Source organism: Cucurbita maxima, unplaced genomic scaffold (genome assembly GCF_002738345.1).
Source record: "Cucurbita maxima cultivar Rimu unplaced genomic scaffold, Cmax_1.0 Cma_Scf00004, whole genome shotgun sequence".
NCBI classification, from domain to species: Eukaryota; Viridiplantae; Streptophyta; class Magnoliopsida; order Cucurbitales; family Cucurbitaceae; genus Cucurbita; species Cucurbita maxima.
Genome location: NW_019272020.1, coordinates 237,513 through 255,973, shown reverse-complemented (window position 1 = coordinate 255,973; position 18,461 = coordinate 237,513). Strand labels below are relative to the sequence as shown.

Here is an 18,461-nt window from a genome sequence, read left to right as displayed (position 1 = left end):
ATGCCAATGATGGGAACAGAAATTACAAGACAACGTGTATAATACTCATATTTACCAAAGGGGATACGATGGATGTATAATATTTTTACTTGCGAGACAGCTCAATGATTCGGTACAGAAAATCAGACAGGTAATGCAGTACAGACCCTCAATTCTTCTGGTCCACAATATCCATCTCACATTCACAGGGTAAATAGTTCTCTGAACCTCAAATTGAAGTTGACTCAAGAATGATTGGTTACCTCAAGGGAAAATCTGGAGGCAAACTATACAGAAATGTCCACATCATATTCATATTCCAAGCAGTATAGTAATGTACTAGATATATAAATATATATATCGTTTTCCTCCCATCCTTTTTCAGCCGCTAATAGTAAGTTCCATCGATCAACCACCATCTCACCGAGTTACCTTTTATCTGTCGTGACACCCACAACGACATTGCTCACCTATCATTCAAAGTATTAGTAGTAGTCTACACGGTTAGTTTGTTGCTGATAATAAAACAGAGAACAAAAGGTTCTAATGAGGGTAAAGGGAAAGGAAGCGAATGAAAAGCATGAATACTTACCAATTTGCCACTTTCATCAACAGACATCGGGTTCTCAACTACTACTGTTTGGCTCTGAGACTGCAGAAAATGAAAATAGTGAACAGTCTTAAATCAACTATGCCGCACAATCAAAATTACAAACCCACTCAATGGTCATTGCAGAGGCCTGAAAGGAGGGGCATGGAAAATGAAAAGATTGAGTGAGAACATACCGATGATGAAGGGGGCATCCCAGAGCTAATTGTTCCATTACGCCTGTGGACTGGAATAGGAACCCTCACGTTGGACATCTGCAAAGAGACATCAATGAGGAAAACATGAAGCGCTGGTAGAAAAATATTAACACTTAGCATGTATACCAAGAGTACGTAAGCAGAAGTGTTTAACAGATCCAAACTTTACCACCTCGGGTTCATGGGAAGTTTATAGACTAAATGTCTTGGATACAAGTTTGTGTTTTTTAAGTTTTGAACATTTTGGTTCTTCCTTAATATTCCCTAACAACCCATGCAGAGAAAAAAGGATAGAACTGCCACAAAAGTGTACCGCCTTAATTTCGACCACAAAATTTAGTTGTATCCTTTCAAGCTAGTCAAGTATAACTGAAGCCACATCGGGAATAGACTAAGTTGCTTTCCAAAATCAACATAAAGAATATGTGATGAAGGAGGCAGACAGATGAATGCATGAGCTCATATAAAAAAGAGAGAATACTTCAAACCTATCACATTCACCGACACAGCTAACGTTAAGAATATCAAGAAGTTTCAGCTACTTATGAAAAGAAATGGATTATACTTACACCAACATTAGTAACATAGTGACAGATGGCACACTTGACAGATGGAGCTCCGTATGGAAAGACGAGTGTTGTTCGGCAGTTTCCACAGTTAACATGTGCAACCTGGTTCGTGGCTTTTTTTTATAAAAAAAAAAAATGTCACAACACCCAAACATGATAACTCAGTAACCTAGCTAACTACTATAACATAAGAAATTTTTTTTTAGTGTCTAATAATTAATAGCATGATACAGAAACCAGCATAAACAAGACTAGAATTGGCATAAATAAGACCCCACATCCAAATCGGGGAAAGCCAAAATTTTATTTCCCAAGCAAGACTAAAAGGCAAGATTACACCTTGAGGACTGCCTCAAGATAAGACTAACTTTTAGCCTCGAGACTTAAACGTTTTTTTTTTTTTTTTTAACCATAAGAACCTTATGCCCTTGTGAAATTGAAGCTTAGAGTCTCTATACCTCATGTAGCGATTGAAAGAATAACGTTAGCTTGCCTCATTCTTACCCAAAAAATAAAAAATAAAAAAAAATAAAATCATTCATGACAATATAAACTAAGACTACTATTGCTATCAAGACTTCAAAAGTATTGAAGACAAAATTTATATTATAAATCAATCTTATAAATGTTAATAGTAGTGAGGTTAAAGATATCCTTTTAGAATTTTTGTTTAACCAGCAATTTATAGAGGTGCTTTTTTTAAAAAAAAAAAAAAAAAAATTATCTTATATGATTATTATGTTTTACAATACTTGGTCATACTAATTTAGAATTTGTTAAATGTTTTAGGTAAACTCAAGGCTTACGCCTCATACCACCTCGAGGCTTACGTCCTTTTTAAGAGGAAAAGCCTCAAGGCCGTCTTTAGGCTATTAAGGCATTGCCTGGTAGAAACAAGTAACAACGAAACCATTTTTGTTCTCAAGCAAAGCAAATGCCTACATCAAAAGATCTAATGATTTTTTCCCAGAAGCATAGAAAAAACAAAAAGAAGTGTGAAGGAAGAAAAGAGAGAAATATGAGAAAATGAAATAGAACCAAGAGAATTATAGCGGGAAAAACCAATAATTTAATCATCTGAATGCCCAAGTCTTACTATTAACCCTAGTCACTGAAAAAGAAAAAAAAAACGCTCAAACAAATATAAGGAGCTCTGTCACATTCAAATATCCATATATCCTTCCCAAAACCAAAATCAACGATAAGTTTCTTCATACCAGGTGCAAGGTTCACTGTATGACAGCATGAGCATCTAACACTTGTTGCCCCACGTGCGTACATTAGCAATGTCCTGCAACCTCCACATATAAGTTGAGCCATATCTGTTCCTGCAAATGCAAGGCCCAAGTCTCTGATATAAGACCTCAAAAGTGTTACCACATGACAAATAGCTATGAACAGCTGGGGCATATATATTATATGAGAAGAGACACGTTTTAACACCTTTGCTATCAGACCTTAATGGTTAACTTTTAAGAAATAAAAATAAAATTAGAAACTAATAAAATAATATTCATCATGAAAAAGCAAGTCTAACGTCTTACTCAATTCATTTATACTGCCCAGTATCATATAATTTACATATTTGTCAACTAAGTACAAAAAGATAGATACTTTTTCAATGTGGTCAAAACTTCAACCAGCAAATTTTTAGAGATTTTTTCATGAAAAGACCTAATTGAGATTTTTTAATACATTAAGGGTAAAATTGAGAATTTATATATTTATCCTAAAAACTTTAAACAAAATACTCCGCGAAGAGGCTACAAACATGATAATCTTCCCCTCGGAACCTTTTCACATGAACATATTCCATTATAGAAAGCCATAATTCTTCTGCATGAATCCACAAAACTTCAAACTTGCAAAGCAGCCTATATCAACCCTATATTTCTTGGTGCCTGATGAAATGAAAATATTCTATCATAAAATACACTCCTGGATGAACCCTCGATATTCCAATCTCATAAAGAAACTTATATCACAATCCTCTATCAGAATCACAAATGCAAAAAAGATTGTCTAAATTCTGAGACAACTTCCACATGAAATGCATCAAGAAGGAAATACCATTATGACCCACAATGCAAGGACACGCTCTGGACATGTGTCCAACATACTAAAATCTGTCTGTATTAAACATTTTCTTTTCTAATTTAGGGACATGGCCATGAAAAAAATTTAACCTGAAAAGTAGGAAAAGGAATAGATACTCTAATCCTTAGGATAACATCTTTTTCCTCTAGTCACAGCTTATTAAATCCTTCAATTTCTTTTAAGTTTTTAAATATCGTTAATTGGCTTTAACTTCGCATGTTCTTAGTGAAGTATATATATGAAAAGTATCCTTATCATTTGTATGCCTATTGTCCTTTTCCTAAAAATTATTGGCTCTTTACATTTGACGCTTTTGGTTGGTCTATGGTTATTAGCCTGGCATAATTTATGATATCCTCGCACCTATTTTTTTTGGGTCACCCTTTCCATGGTAAATAGAAGACTTTATGCCTTGCTATCAATAAGGCTTATGTGCTCATCACATGAAGAGTATTCTTATCATTTGTTTGCATACCGTCCTTTTGCCCAGTGTTATTGGCACTTTATGTTTGACACTTGTGGTTGGTCTATGGTCATGCCGGGCACTTTGTAATACCCTTGCTTTTTTCTTTTGTGTGGGTCACACTTTCCATGGTGATTAGTATATTTTATGCCTTGTTGTCAACTAGGCTATCTTCTGAAATATTCGATATGAGTGGAATGGACGAATTTTCAGGGATACTTCCTTATCTTTCGACTTTTTTGGACTTGATTTTATTTATGCTATTTACTGGTGTGAAAGTGTTATTGGCTCTTTATGTTTGACACTATTTGTTGGTTTATAGTCATGCCAAGCATGATTTACGATATCCATGCTTCATCCATGCTTCTTCTTCTTCTTCTTCTTCTTTTTTATTTATTTTTTTTTTTTTTTTTTTTTTTTTTTTTTTTTTTTTTTTTTTTTTTTTTTTTTTTTTTTTTTTTTATTTTTTTTTTTTTTTTTGTGGGTCACCCTTTCCATGGCGATTAGAAGATTATATACGGCTATTAATTGTGCTGTCTTCTGGAATCTTCCGTGAAAGTGGCATGGAAGAATTTCCAAGGATACTCCTTATCTTTTGAATCTTTCTTGGGCTTGATTTTATTTCATGCTTTTTGTTGGCGTAAATGTCAGCACCCTTCTAATGTTTACAGTCTTACTTCTTTAATTTTGAATTTGAAACTTTCTTGTACATCTATTAACTCCCTTCATTTCATTCATTAATGAAATTTGTTTCTCTTTGTAAAAAATAAGAACTCAGTTTCTCACCCAAAAAAAATGTAGTCAGTTTTGTATGCCACTTAAAATGTCTACTATTTTGAATATTTTTATCTCCAAGCCATATTTGAATTAGGAAACGAGGTCACTTCCTTGACCATCATCCCTCCAGCCTAAATTATATAGTTTGTCAGGTAGATTATAAATAACTCAGCACATTGCATTTGTTACCATAATTTCCTCAAAACTTTTAACGACCAAAAAGGTAAAAGAAGCAATACGAAAAATTGTATACCAGGAGGGGGAACCGAGGTGACTGTACTGCATAATGCACAGCATACGTTAGTAGCCCCTCCGGGATAAAGAAGAATGCTCCTACACCCACTGCATACAAGTTGGCTCTGCATAGCTGCTACAGCAAGTGGAGTGAGAAAATCAAGAGCTTGTCAAGAGTGGACTTCAGCATCATAAGCTATGTGCAAGATTGAAAAAAATAACCGATATGAAATTAACTTCTCTCTATGCACAATAATTCCACACGAAGCATACATTTTCCTTCAACAAGAGTCAATATCAAACAACAATTCAAATAAGTACACTGATGATTTGTAAGGATAAAAAATTCATCAGGAAAAACACCCCCCTCTTCTGCTGTGGTTACACAGAAATTAGGTTCTAAAACTGAAGCCAAAAAATAAACGTAAGCACTGTAATGGTAACCAGGAAGCACAGGAATAAAAGTAGATCAACCTTACAAATGATTTCTTCAGAACAAAAACGATATAGAAGCCCTTTCGAGGACAATTAAGGTTACCAGAGTTTGTCTTGGCTTCCTTTTACCGGAATGATTTCATTATTTATTTCCTCTCTCAACATTAGTTAATTCACGAATGTAATCGTAACCAGGGAGTTAATTCACGAAAGAATCCAACAATGAGAAGATCTTGTTCTCAGCCCTCTTTCTACAGCTTTATTTGATCGATAACTAAACCTCTTATCGGGGGGAAATCCACGGAAACCGCTTCATTGCAAAATTCAAGGACAGCTTGCAATTGGGGAATATACACTATAAAAGATGCATGCTCGAGCAAAAGATCTCTCAAGATTGATGAAAATTATGAGGGAAGCATAAAACCTAATAACTCAAGTCTCTAAAAGCAAACAAAATAAACAGAGGAACAAAAAATTGAAGGAAAAAGAAAGCCAAATACAGAAGTAAACACCTTTTCTCCCGATCCTCCTTGCGACCACCGATTATCTACAAAAACGATCACGTAGAAGCCCCAAGAAGGAAATCTGTCAACCATTCGAAAACCCAAATGTCCCAATCATAATAAATCTCATCAAACGAAAGAAACAAAAAAAGAAATACACAAGACAGTGCAGAAAGATACACAAATTACAGTTACACACAGGGAGAGAAAGGAGGGAGGCAAGAAACCTGAAAATGGTGGACGAGAGAAGGAAGAAAGGATTAGTTATGAAGAAGATGATCGCGTAGGTGCAGCTATGAAGGAGGCCGTATTAAGCGGATGAGGGTGGAAGCGAGAACTGCGGTTGAAAATCGAAATGCCAGAGAATGGGACAGAAAAGGAAGACGGTAAGATTGAAGAAACAACGAATTAAGAATATTTTCTTTTTTCCGGAAAAAATTAAAAGAAATTGAAAATGGAGAAGAATCAGCAAGTTCCGAGATTTTTACTTTATGTAAATTTGGTGAATATTTTAATCCACGAGCGCGTCCATCGTGACAGACAACGAAATAAACAGAATAATAGATCCATTCCCAAGGGTATTCTCGTAATTTCCAACCTCTCTTCAATATTGCAAACATTTGTTTTTGTGTTTAAATTAAACACAAAACTATTTTCCATTATTAGAGATAGAAAATTATTTCTAAATGTGACAAAATCCTGAGGCCATCATCATATATCTCGTTGCTATATATACACATTATATATATAATATCTCGTTACTATATTTACACATTATATAATATCTCGTTACTATATATACACATTATATCATCGGTGAAGCCTTCTGGTCTGCTGATGTATTTGACGGATGGTGTTCTAAAACTTTCCTCTGCATTATAATTCTAATTAATCATGCTTCCAAGTCCCACACAACAAATATACATTGACAAAGGGAAATACGATCCATGTAAATTTGCTGCCAACAACAATATTATTTAACTTTACATGTAAATAGAACTGATGTATTTGAAACTCCCGTAGCTTTGTGGAATTCGATCTCAATTCAATTACGTCGAAGAGAGGCCAACCTCTTTTCAAGGTCCTCAACATCTGGAGATTCGGAGCTGCGCATAAATTAAAGTTTATCATTAGTTCAATGAAAGCTAGCATGTGCATAAAGGGCTAATTATATGAAGAATCAATTCGAGTCTGGGCCACGAATAGAGATGCAAACTATCATTAGCTCAAGCTAAATTATTATAGGCATAAATACTATCTCTTTAGGAAGAATCAATTCGAGTCTAGTTCAGTGAAAGAATATGGAAATTATCATCTTAAAGGTGGACGATATAAAAAAAAAAAAAAAAAAAAAAAAAAAAAAAAAAGAAAGAAGAAAAGACTGTTATTTTGACCATTATCAAAATTATCTTTGTTTCAGAACACTCTAGATTATATTTTCTTTATATATTGACCATTATGCCCCGAGGTTCATCATCTCACAGATTTCCACGCCCATTAGTCACCTTTTGTAATGTTCCCAAAAGAAATATCCCCAAAACGGAGCTTGATTAAAGTTTTAATAGATCTTCTTTGTGTACAGTTTTTGTCCAAAAGAGATGAAGAACCTAAAAAAAGGCTTGTCGGAATTCGGCATTGTAGCACAGTGAAAGTAAAGTTTCCCATTGCATGCATTCAATCAGAGTACAATATAGACTACGACCGATATGTATCTATCTATACGTGTGTTATGTTATAAAATGTATGAAACCGGGAAAGAAAAATCCCGATAATAATAATGTAGAGGGTACCTGGTAACTGTATTTTCAGTCTTCCTTGCTGCAATCCGGCCTTTGGGAGCAGAAGATAACTGTCAACAGGAAAAACCAATGTCAGAGAGCAATAAATGTTTCCAAGTGAAGTGAAGGAAAAAAAAGGTAAAAACATATTTGAGATCCAAGCAAAGTGTTCATTTTCAAGAGACCAACCTGGGATGCAATATCAACGCCAATCTCATCAAGCACCTATGAAGAGAACAGCAAAAAACAAATGTCTAGTTAGTAAAATCCTTCAATCACAGGTACAGGGTATGCAACCTTTAAATATATTGCAAGAACTTACCTGATTCGTAAGCTCCTCTGTTTCCTCTTCAGCCTCATCCTTATCTAAAGTTTCATCTATAGACTCTGACATCATTTCAATCTGGAGAAAAGAAGTATGAAAACATAATGCACGACTGGAAAAAGAAAGAGAAAAATCTACTAGCTCGAGGCCACAATAATAGTAGTTGGGTTTTTTGCATCCAACGCCAGGAATATGGCTCGACCTTTGTGATGGCCGAGAAAAATATACTAGCTCGAGGCCACAACAATAGTAGTTGGGTTTTTTGCATCCAACGCCAGGAATATGGCTCGACCTTTGTGATGGCCGAGATTAAGTTAATACAAGGGCAAGGCCTTTTTTATTTCCCCTCTATCACCCCCAATCTGGTGAAATATTTTTCTTCCCTCCCATATTTTTTTCCTGATTCTCTTTTGTCCTCACAAAGAACACATATTACAGTACAAAAAGCTGTTAACAATGATATCCTCAGATGATGTATCAAAACAATAGTACAATGAATATGCACCAGGCAGAGCTACCCATAAGTGGAAAGCAGAATTAATATCTCTTTTCTTGCATTTCAGACATATCCATTAAAACAAAAGATTTAATTTGGTCATTGGTGTAATAATTCAACTCATTCTCCCTTCCCCCGTAGAAACTATGTTGTATTCAATAAGAAAAAAAAAATAGTGAAACTGGGAATATTACCGTCATGTCCAACTGTGCCGACTGCTTCTGAAACTCCTTAATCACTTTAGCCTGCTTTGCTGGTGCCATTTGCTGCAATGGAAAACAAAGATGATAAAATTGATCGTTTGGGTGCAATGTAAAGAAAGTAGCCTATATGTAAATTTTTGGGGAAAAAAAAAGTCCTTTAATTTTACACTCCAACAAATTTCAGTCTATTATGTCAACCAAAATGATGCACCAATCAAACACTTTCAATCAAGTAACTGCTTGTTCTCTACCAGTATGTCTCATTCTTCCTTTAAAATAGAAGAATCATAATAAAACTAAGGCTATCATATTCTCTTTTGTGTGCTTACCTTGTTCATTGCAACCATTGCTTTTGTTGCACCCTTCATTCCAGTAGAGATTGAAGTACTAGCATATAGTGCCTGGGAAAAGACATCATCAGTCGATTATTTCCCTAAACTAAAACCGATGGTCAACATGTTTTCACAGTAAGGATGGTGACCTGTGTATGAGTAGCTACACCTCGAATTTGGGCACGACTTCCTTGCAAATTAGTTATCTGTTGGCGTAGGCGAACAAGCTGTCGAGCAAGGATTCTAGTGGCAGCCTGTATGATGAATTAAAAGGAAATATGAAAATAAATTTTACTCGTGCCAAAATAATAGGATGATAATACAAGTGACAAAATTTTTATATTTGTGCGTGCCCAAGATGAATATCAACAGAAAACCACAATCTAAATTAAATTTATTTCCGAATAAATGGCATCTTGGGATTCTAAATTCCTTTTCTTCCACCAAAACATTTATTGGCTTCTTTAATGCAATTTCACTAGGTGCAGTTTGCATGGAATTTCAGTCAAGGGAAAATATGTGAGTGGCTCAACTGCATGGAAAACAAAATATCAAACCAACCAGTAATCATGAAGGTACAGAAAACATTAATCACATACAAAGCTCAGGAAACACTAGTTTGAAGTTTTAGAATCATGAATAACTAATGGAACAATCCATAAATAAGATTAACATGTTTGAGCAGTTGTGGAAGGGGTTAAGTACTAGATCTAACGCTACCTATCACCAATAGATCTAATAAAGTTAACTTACCTCATTCCCAGTTTTAGCTGTCTGCTTTATCTCCGCGACCAATTTTTTTTCCTGAAATTAGAAAGAGTAGGAAATCTAAGAGAAGAGAAAAGGCAAAGGTGGTAGTAGAAATTAAAACCAAAAGGGAGTTCACATGATACCTCCAACTGAAGAGATGCAATTTCACGCTCAATGCCTGAGAATTGATAAAAATATAAGCCACAAACGTATCAATTGTATATAAATGTAGATTGAAGGACGGAGTTTGATAAATAATGAATGTACTGATTGAAGATTCTACAGCATGAGCCAATAAAATTTCAGATCTGCATCGTACTGATGAAGTAGGAATCAAAGAAGAGGAAAGCACGAGTTAAGGAAAGGGAATCCTGGCCCTTAACTCACAGGCTTTTTACTTGCAAACCTTAGTCCACAAATGCCACAATTACCCACGTATGTGCAGTTGCATGCATTCAAAGAATGGGCAGGCACAGTTGAATAAAACGGTTATTCTAATTTCATTCGGTAGCTTATTTTGGTAAAGCTCACCCCTATACAATGAGGTAGGAAAGAAAAGGGAACGACATAGTAGTTTCAAATTAAGTGACAAGATGCCAAAATTAATAAATAGAGTGAGGAGATGAACGAAAGGGAGTAATGCTCCCCCATCAGTAGCTTTAGGTGTTGCTAATTAGTCTGAAGGCTGATGGCATCCGGATGAAAAGAGAATTAGTGTATTAGAAAAGGGGATTTCCCGTTGCTAACAACAACTGGGGACTGGGGAATTGCCTGGAAAGTCAAATGCTTTAGGGCTTCAGTACTAATGCGTAATTCAGGATTGTCCATTCATTAGGGTCATTAAATACATTCCTGCATCTCCCTTCCAGTGCAAAATAAACAAAACATAACTTTTGATAGAAGAAAACAAACAGAAAGTTTTGTTAAGGTTTTGAAGTCCCTCAAGTGGCACTATAATTCCAAATGATTTGGACCATACCCCGCGGATACACCAAAAGATTTAGAAACAAATTATGAAGTAGAAGAATTGTAGTACCTCTAGTTGCAACAGCCATTTCTCGCTTGCTGGTGCGAAGAGCATCTGTAAAAAAGCACAATGTCATCATTCATGTCTAATGAAGCCGCAATGGATTTCTGCATTAACCGCACCCCAGGCAACTAAAGTTCCCTTAGTAGCAGAAGTAAGTATCATCTCAAACAATAAGAGGAATCCCATTTTAACTCATTCTAATTGCTTCGAGCAAAGCCCCTACCACTATACGGGAAATTTAAATCGCGTCTTTAATCGAACACAGAATATTAACCCTAAGATCTGTGTGAAAAACGCCGATCATCTTCAAAATCTACCCCGAAATCGTACAAACTAGGGAAATGCACGTAAAAAACCCAGTGAAATGATAAAGAAAAAAAAAGGAGAATCAGAGGCTATAATCCACAAAACAATCGGAATTTTTAATTGGAAGCTAAGAAGGAGCAGATCGGAAGAGAGAGAGAAATTTATCAGACCTTTGGGGGAGGTTTTCTTCCTGAAGATGTTCATGTTCATCGTTGGTTCTCCCCTACCCTAGCTGACTGCAGAAGCAGAGTGGGAATAAACGTAGCGATTGCAGTGGTCGACAATGTTTACAATTCCAAAGCGAATTTGAGGATTTGGAAGCCAAGTAGTGAAGCTCACACTGTGATGCCTGGAAGAGCGTGCACGAACTTTTTTCTCTCGCTTGCACATTCTATATGAAACAGACGGCGGTGATCAAAGTAGCCGTTACGAATTCGCACTGCCTAAACTACCCTTGCTGAAGTTTTATATTTACAATGCATTTTCTAAAATATAAATTTTAGTATTTTTATATTCCTCCTCTGAACGGCACGATGTCATACCAGATTCCAAAGGGGTAGAAATGAAAATTCAACTCTTTACAAGATTTCTTTTAAATTATTATTAAAAAAAAAAAAAAAAAGGTTTATTTTGCTTATTTTAAAATTTTGGGCAAATGTTCGTTTTGAAGTTAGATGCCTCGGCCCAAAAGCGAAACCTCTTCGGAAAAATGGGCCTCTTTGTCGGCCCATTGAATGGCTCAACAAATAACCCAAGCCCACATAACTTCAAAATACCACATTTCATCCCCAATAGAAGGCTCTATCTGCGGCCGACAAGGTTAAAAATTATATTTGATTGATTTTCAAATTTTTCCCTATATTTTATAATTTTAAAATATTAAAAAATTCAACCAAATTCCAAATTCCAACAAAAATGAATAAATATTTTTTAGTTTTCAAAATCAAGAAATTCAATAATTGTAAATTCAATCTTTACTTTTCGGAGTCAAATATGTCACTCATATAAAGATACAAATGAATAGTGGCTTGAGTTACAAATTTATCTTATCCATAGGAACGATATTTTACGCATCATTATTGGACAGGTGGGTACTCAATCCATAAAACCAAATTATTTAAAATATTTTTATTTATTATCAGTCGACATAGTCGAAATTTGAAGTTGGGTTAATGTTATTAAGATTGTGTTGTTACAATGTCTTAGTCTAATCAAGAAATATAGAATTACAATTACAATAAAAGTATATTATATATATATATATGTGTGTGGGGATTAAAATGAATTAAAAAAAAAACAAACAAACAGAGCCATTGTATTGTACACAAATGACAAAAATATGCCGAAAAAATGAAAGAAGGAAGAAAAGGCAGCGGGCAGGTCAGAGTTTGAGCGGTCAAAAGGAGTCCATCTGAGCCAACCGTGTGGGTTCGTGTACCCAACGTGCAATTCGTGCCATTTTTTATTTCTTATCATTTTGCCCTCCAAATTGTGTCGGCCAACCTATTTGTCGTTTTCCCCATAACCCAAACCCTTCCCATTTCATCCTCTCAATTTTTAAAACTTTTTAACTAACTTTTTATATATATATATATATATATATTCTGCTTTTAACAAGATAATTGATATTGATCCCCTAAAATATATAATTAAATTTCTCTTTTTTTATGATTACATAAAGAGACATTTTTTTAAAAAAAATTATGGGCATTTTCTTTTAAATATATTGTAAATGGTTTATTAGGAAAAAAAAAAAGGAGAAAGTTGTAATTTCACTTATCTTATTTGCCCCTTTCCCTTCCTACTCCTCCTCTTCCTTTGATTGAATTAACTCAATCAATCCAAAATTCTCGGTTTTTGATTAACTTAAAGTATTTAAATATATACTTTGAGATAATAGAATAATAAAGCTGAATACAAATTATTTCATTTAAAAAGAAAAGAAAATAAAAGAAAAGAAAAGAAAAGAAAAACTTGGGTTCATTATAGTATTCGGGCATCATCATCATTATTACTAATCATTAGTCTGCTCTAACCCTAAACATTAATTATTAATTAAGTTTACCCAAACTAATTTCCTTCCCCTACACATTAAGAAACCCTTTTTCATTTGCAGACAGAAACAAAAGAAAGCAATCATAATCCTTCCCATCTAGCTAGCTTCCAATTGGGGACAACAATTTTGTTAATCCACTCATGTCCAATCACTCCATGATTAGTGCTAATCAAACTCCATCCTACAAGTAAGATGAAGGATTATAATCATGGGATAGAGATTATAGATTGAACGTGAATCAGAAGAGTAATTAAAAAAAGAATGAAGTAACGAGGAGAGAGTGGGGGAGGCAACAAAGCGTGATGACAATGTTCAAATACAAACCAAACTTAAATGCCAATTCTTTGTAAAGGGAGGGCTTTAATTAGCTACCTACCACCTCACTTCCCCCTCGCTTTCCATTTTTTTTTTTTTTTTTTTTTTTTTTTTTTTTTTTTTTTTTTTTTTTTTAATTATATCCTTAGCGGTGTCCCTACCACCTCCATGGGTGACACAATCACCCTCCTGGGATTTCATTGTCCCTTTCAATTTCATTTTTTATTATATATATTAATTTAGTTTCATCCCCCCGTTCTCCCAACTCTCTCCAGATCTACCACTTTCCACTCCCTTATATTATGAATATTTCAATCATCAAATCCATCCGTACAAGATAATTACTGTCACGCCCTTCTACATACAATATTGACATTACTATTATTTGGTCCATTTCAACCAAGATTCAAATCCCAACATCAACATCGAGTTCACTCAAATAATGGCCCAGGATTTTATTGTCTTTCTCCACAAATAAAATCAAAATAAAAATAAAATTACAAAAATGGCACAAGTGTCGGTGATGGTTAAATTATGGCAGAGTGCATGAATACGACAGGCCAGATTTTTATTTTTCGAAAATTATGAAATATTGAGGATGATTGACCAGGTTTTCGGTTATGGCTTATCAACAAAGTCGTAATAATAATAATTTTGGTTTTTGGGACCCTTTTTTGTCATTTGACCTTTCCCAAATCTTTTTTTTTTATCTTTTTGGTATCCACCTCCCCAAATATCAATATCAATATCAATAATATATGGTAGGGCTAATATGTTCACACCAGGTCCGATCCGATCTAGACTCTCGAAGGATCTAATAGTTGCATTTGTGTCAAAACTGTGGAATACCCTTAGTCGAAGCCACTTTTAAGAACACCATGTCACCCCCTCGAATTTACCACCAATTTCCGTTACCTCCCAACACGATGAAGCGGAGAGTTGGTTGAAAGATTTTAAGGGGCAGGCCTGAGAAGGGAGTTATTATTATATATAGGTGTTCGGAGACAATGGTTAAATTCACAGAAAGAATCCCAAAATTATAAGCATGTCATGTTGGATAATAATAATAATAATTAATAATCGTAGTAACCGCCCAAATCTTTTTCTTTCTTTTTTTATTTTTCTCATTTTTTAAAATAACTAAAACAGTATTGTTATTGTGTGTATAGAATTAAATGAGAATAAATATAGAACAGAAATGTTAAATAATTGAGAGAAAAGAAAAGAAGAGAAGATATTTTATGTTGATTGAAAAAAGGGAGAGGGAGGAAGGGAAATTAATGAAAATGGAAGTTTCAACAAACACACTTGGAGAACATGGTTGCTGATAGGCCCGCGAAAGTACAGATTTATCCCTATCAAAATTAAATGAAAGTACCTGAGGGTTAAAAAATAAAATATCCACCTTTTTTTTTTTTTAATTTATAAATAAACAAGATTCCAGTACACCGCCAATATTTAAAATAATAATAATAATAATAATAATAATAAATGGTAGAGTGTTTATAGGGGTGTTTTTGTCACACAGCTGAGGCATTAGGTACATGTCGTCGGGTACGGGCTCTGTACAACTGTGAGTGAAAGTGTGAACTCAACACTCCATTTTTATTTTTATTTTTATTTTGTTTAGAATTTTTTATCCCTTCTTCGACCGCGTCACGTGCATGGTAAATGAGAAATTTTTTATTTAATTAAGTGCATGGTAAATAAAAAATTAAGTGCATAAAAAAATTGGTAGAAATTTAGGGTAGAAAAAGAAGGAGAATTGTTATTTGGTAAGTGCATGAATATGTGTGGCCTTGCCTGACATTTATTTGAATTAAATTTTGGGTTGACGTTGGCGGCAAAAGAAAAGGAAAAAGAAGAAGAAAAAGAAAAAGAAAAAGAAAAAGAAAAAACGGTTCGGTTCGGTCGGTTCGGTTTGAAGAGACGTTGGAGGGAAGGGAGGAGTTGCACCTCCTTTCTAATTATAAAAATATTAAATAAATAATAAATGTAGGTGCCCACCCTCCTCCTAACAGAGGGTGTGAAATTATTTAGACAAAAGAAGGAGATGGTTAAAAAATAAAAAGGTTTTATTTAATTAATTGTCTACCAAATTCAAGGAATGTTCCTCCGTTGTTATAATATTTTAAATGAGAAGAAATAAATAAATAAATAAATAAATAAATAAATAAATAAATAAATGAGGGGAGGGTAGATTCAATAAAACACACCAAGTCAGTGCCGCACGTACGTAACGCTTTCACTCTCTTTGCTATTGGTATTGGTATTGCTATATAAACTCCCCCGCCACTTCCTTCTTCTTCATCTCGTTCCCTTCAATCCATCTTCTCAATTCTCTCTCTCTGCAACTCTTCGTTAATTCCCACTTCTAATTTAATAACCTTAATTCACTCTTCTGCTTCCATGGCTGCTCTCACCTCCTCCCCTCAGCTTAACGATATCGACTCGGTTACCTTCGATGTTGACAAGCTCACTTTTGAGATCTTCTCCATTTTGGAAAATAAGTTTCTCTTTGGCTGCGATGATTCCAATCCCAAGCTGCATGTCCCCACTCAGCCCTCCGCCGATGCTAATGCCTTCAAATCTGGAATGCAGAGTCCAGGGAAGGTAAGGATTCTGAGTATTGATGGTGGAGGCTCCACCGATGGAATTCTTGCCGCTAAATCACTTAGGCATCTTGAGGATTTTCTCCGTCGGAAGTCGAGAAAGCCTGATGCGCGCATTGCTGACTATTTTGACGTGGTTGCTGGTTCTGGAGCGGGAGGCATTCTCGCCGCCTTGCTCTTCACGAGGGGGAAAGACGGTTGTCCTCTGTTTACGGCGGATGGAGCTTTGAATTTTCTAATTAAGAACCGTCGCGATATTTTCCGGTCATCGGATGGAGGAATTTTCCGACGAGTGTTTCGGCCGACGAAGGTGGAGAAGTTGTTTCGTAAGACGTTTGGAGAGTGCACGTTGAAGGACACGTTGAAGTCGGTTTTGATTCCGTGCTATGACCTCTCCACGCGAGCACCATTCCTGTTTTCTCGCGCCGACGCTCACGAAATGGATGGTTACGATTTCAAGATTCGTGACGTTTGTGTCGCGACGTCTGCAGAACCGACAGTCTCCGGAGCAGTCGAAATGTGGTCCATCGACAAGCGAACGAAAATCACCGCCGTCGACGGCGGCATAGCGATGAACAACCCGACGGCCTCCGCTATTACTCACGTGTTGAACAACAAACAAGAATTTCCTTTCTGCAACACCGTCGAAGACCTCCTCGTAGTATCTCTCGGAAACGGAGAGTCAGATTTCGGCGCCATTAACCTTAATTCATCGCCGGCCTCGTTCACAAGGATCGCCGGAGAAGGCACTTCCGACGTGGTAAATTTCCTAATCTTGGCCTTTCAATTCAAACTAACCTTAACTCAAAATTTTAGTATTCAATTGATATGGATAGATTTGTCGGTAGAGGCAGAGGAGTTAAGAGATTCGGCATTTAATTTAGGGCACAACACATTTAAGATGGCCCTATTTGGACAGCTTTATTGCAGGACAAATCAATCAGCTTCCTCCAACCCTTCATTTTCTATATTCATAATTATAGTGACCTTATTTTATGTCTAAGTAGAATTTGGCAACCAACCAGAGAATCTTAATTTGTTGGCACAGAACACGTAGAGAGAGTGGGAAAGAGATAGGGATGGAGAAGGGGGCACGAGAAAGAAATGGGGCTAATTCATTTAATTGGTTGGTGAACTAATTATTGTGTGCTGTTATTCTATAGGTTGATCAAGCTGTTTGTATGGCCTTTGGTCCGCACAGGACAACCAATTATATCCGCATTCAGGTATTCCACTCAAATTCCTTCATATTCCCCCTTTTTCTTTGAAAAAAAAACTTCATCCATCTAACAACACTCGGGAATTTGTGTTATGCTCTCAGGGGAATGGGATTATAGGAAAGAGCAAGTATGGTGGGGGTTTGGAGAAGGCCAAAAGAGGCCAAAAGAGCATAGACATACTGGAAAAAGCAGATGAAATGCTAACCCAGAAGAACATAGAGGCTGTTTTATTCAAAGGAAAGAAGATGATCGAGAGCACAAATTTGGAGAAATTGGAGGCTTTTGCAGGAGAGGTGATCAAAGAACAAGAGAGGCGAAAAACCAGCGTCCTCCCCACTGTATTATTGAAGCAGGCATTCCCATCTCCAAGGACATCCTCTGCTTCAGCCACCACACTCTCCACCATTTCCTCCTGCTAATTATTTCACCCAAACCCAACTCTTAATTTGGAGGTTAGTTTAATTTCTGTAATTAAGGACCCAAGAAGAAGAAGAAGAAGAAGAAACAAACATTATCAATTTGTGTATTATGCTGCTGCTTATTTTGCTGCCGCTCGCGATGAAATGGGAACGTCCGAGTCTGAGCTGAGCTGCTTTCTTCCTTCTTTTTTTTTTTTTTTTTTTTTTCCCTTCTTTTGAATCCTTTTGGGGTGTGGTTGTTGATTAACTACGACTAGACATTTGCTAATATGAGGGCTCTCCAAATGCCCGTTGTACAGTAAGAGAGAGAAGAAAACTGAGAGATTTTTATTTATTATTTCATTTTTTTTTTATCTATGGGAAAGAGTGTGATTTAGAGAGAGAGAGAGAGGAGAGCTTGGAGTTTTGTGTAATTTTACATAATATCCCATTGGCAAAATTGGGTATTAACCTTTTCTTTCTTGTATTGTATTGGAAGTGTGATAAGTAATTATGTTCCTAATCACTACACGACAAGGACATGGGTCCTCCTCACCCCAACCCACTAAGAAAACACCCATATTCGTAATACACCATAGCATTATTTAATGAAACGTTATTAATTGCTTCTTCTATCTATCCTCTAAAAATATTCTTTTAATTCAAAGTTTTTGCACCAATAAATACCAACCTTATCATCACAAACTTAAACAAGTAAGAAAAGTCCAAACTAAACTTTAAAAAGTCTAAACCTAACTAAGAAACCACATTCTTCC

At 35.6% G+C, this 18,461-nt stretch overlaps 1 protein-coding gene and 1 pseudogene across 1 annotated transcript; one reads left to right on the top strand and one right to left on the bottom strand.

The window, feature by feature from the left end:
- Positions 1–22: 22 nt before the first annotated feature.
- LOC111477909 lies at positions 23–11,464 on the bottom strand (annotated as a pseudogene).
- A 4,238-nt stretch (positions 11,465–15,702) lies between these two features.
- On the top strand, positions 15,703–18,214 carry LOC111478699 (patatin-like protein 3). The gene is made up of 3 exons (XM_023123107.1): positions 15,703–16,827; positions 17,231–17,293; positions 17,389–18,214. Exons 1-3 carry the CDS (start codon positions 15,865–15,867, stop codon positions 17,704–17,706), a joined length of 1,344 nt encoding a protein of 447 aa, XP_022978875.1. The 5' UTR covers positions 15,703–15,864; the 3' UTR covers positions 17,707–18,214.
- Positions 18,215–18,461: the final 247 nt, after the last annotated feature.

Coding starts and splice junctions, on each gene's coding strand:
- LOC111478699 (XM_023123107.1), top strand. CDS start 15,865: ATGGCTGCTCTCACCTCCTCCCCTCAGCTTAACGATATCGACTCGGTT. Junction 16,828..17,230: donor GAGAAGGCACTTCCGACGTG/GTAAATTTCCTA, acceptor GTTATTCTATAG/GTTGATCAAGCTGTTTGTAT. Junction 17,294..17,388: donor CCAATTATATCCGCATTCAG/GTATTCCACTCA, acceptor TTATGCTCTCAG/GGGAATGGGATTATAGGAAA.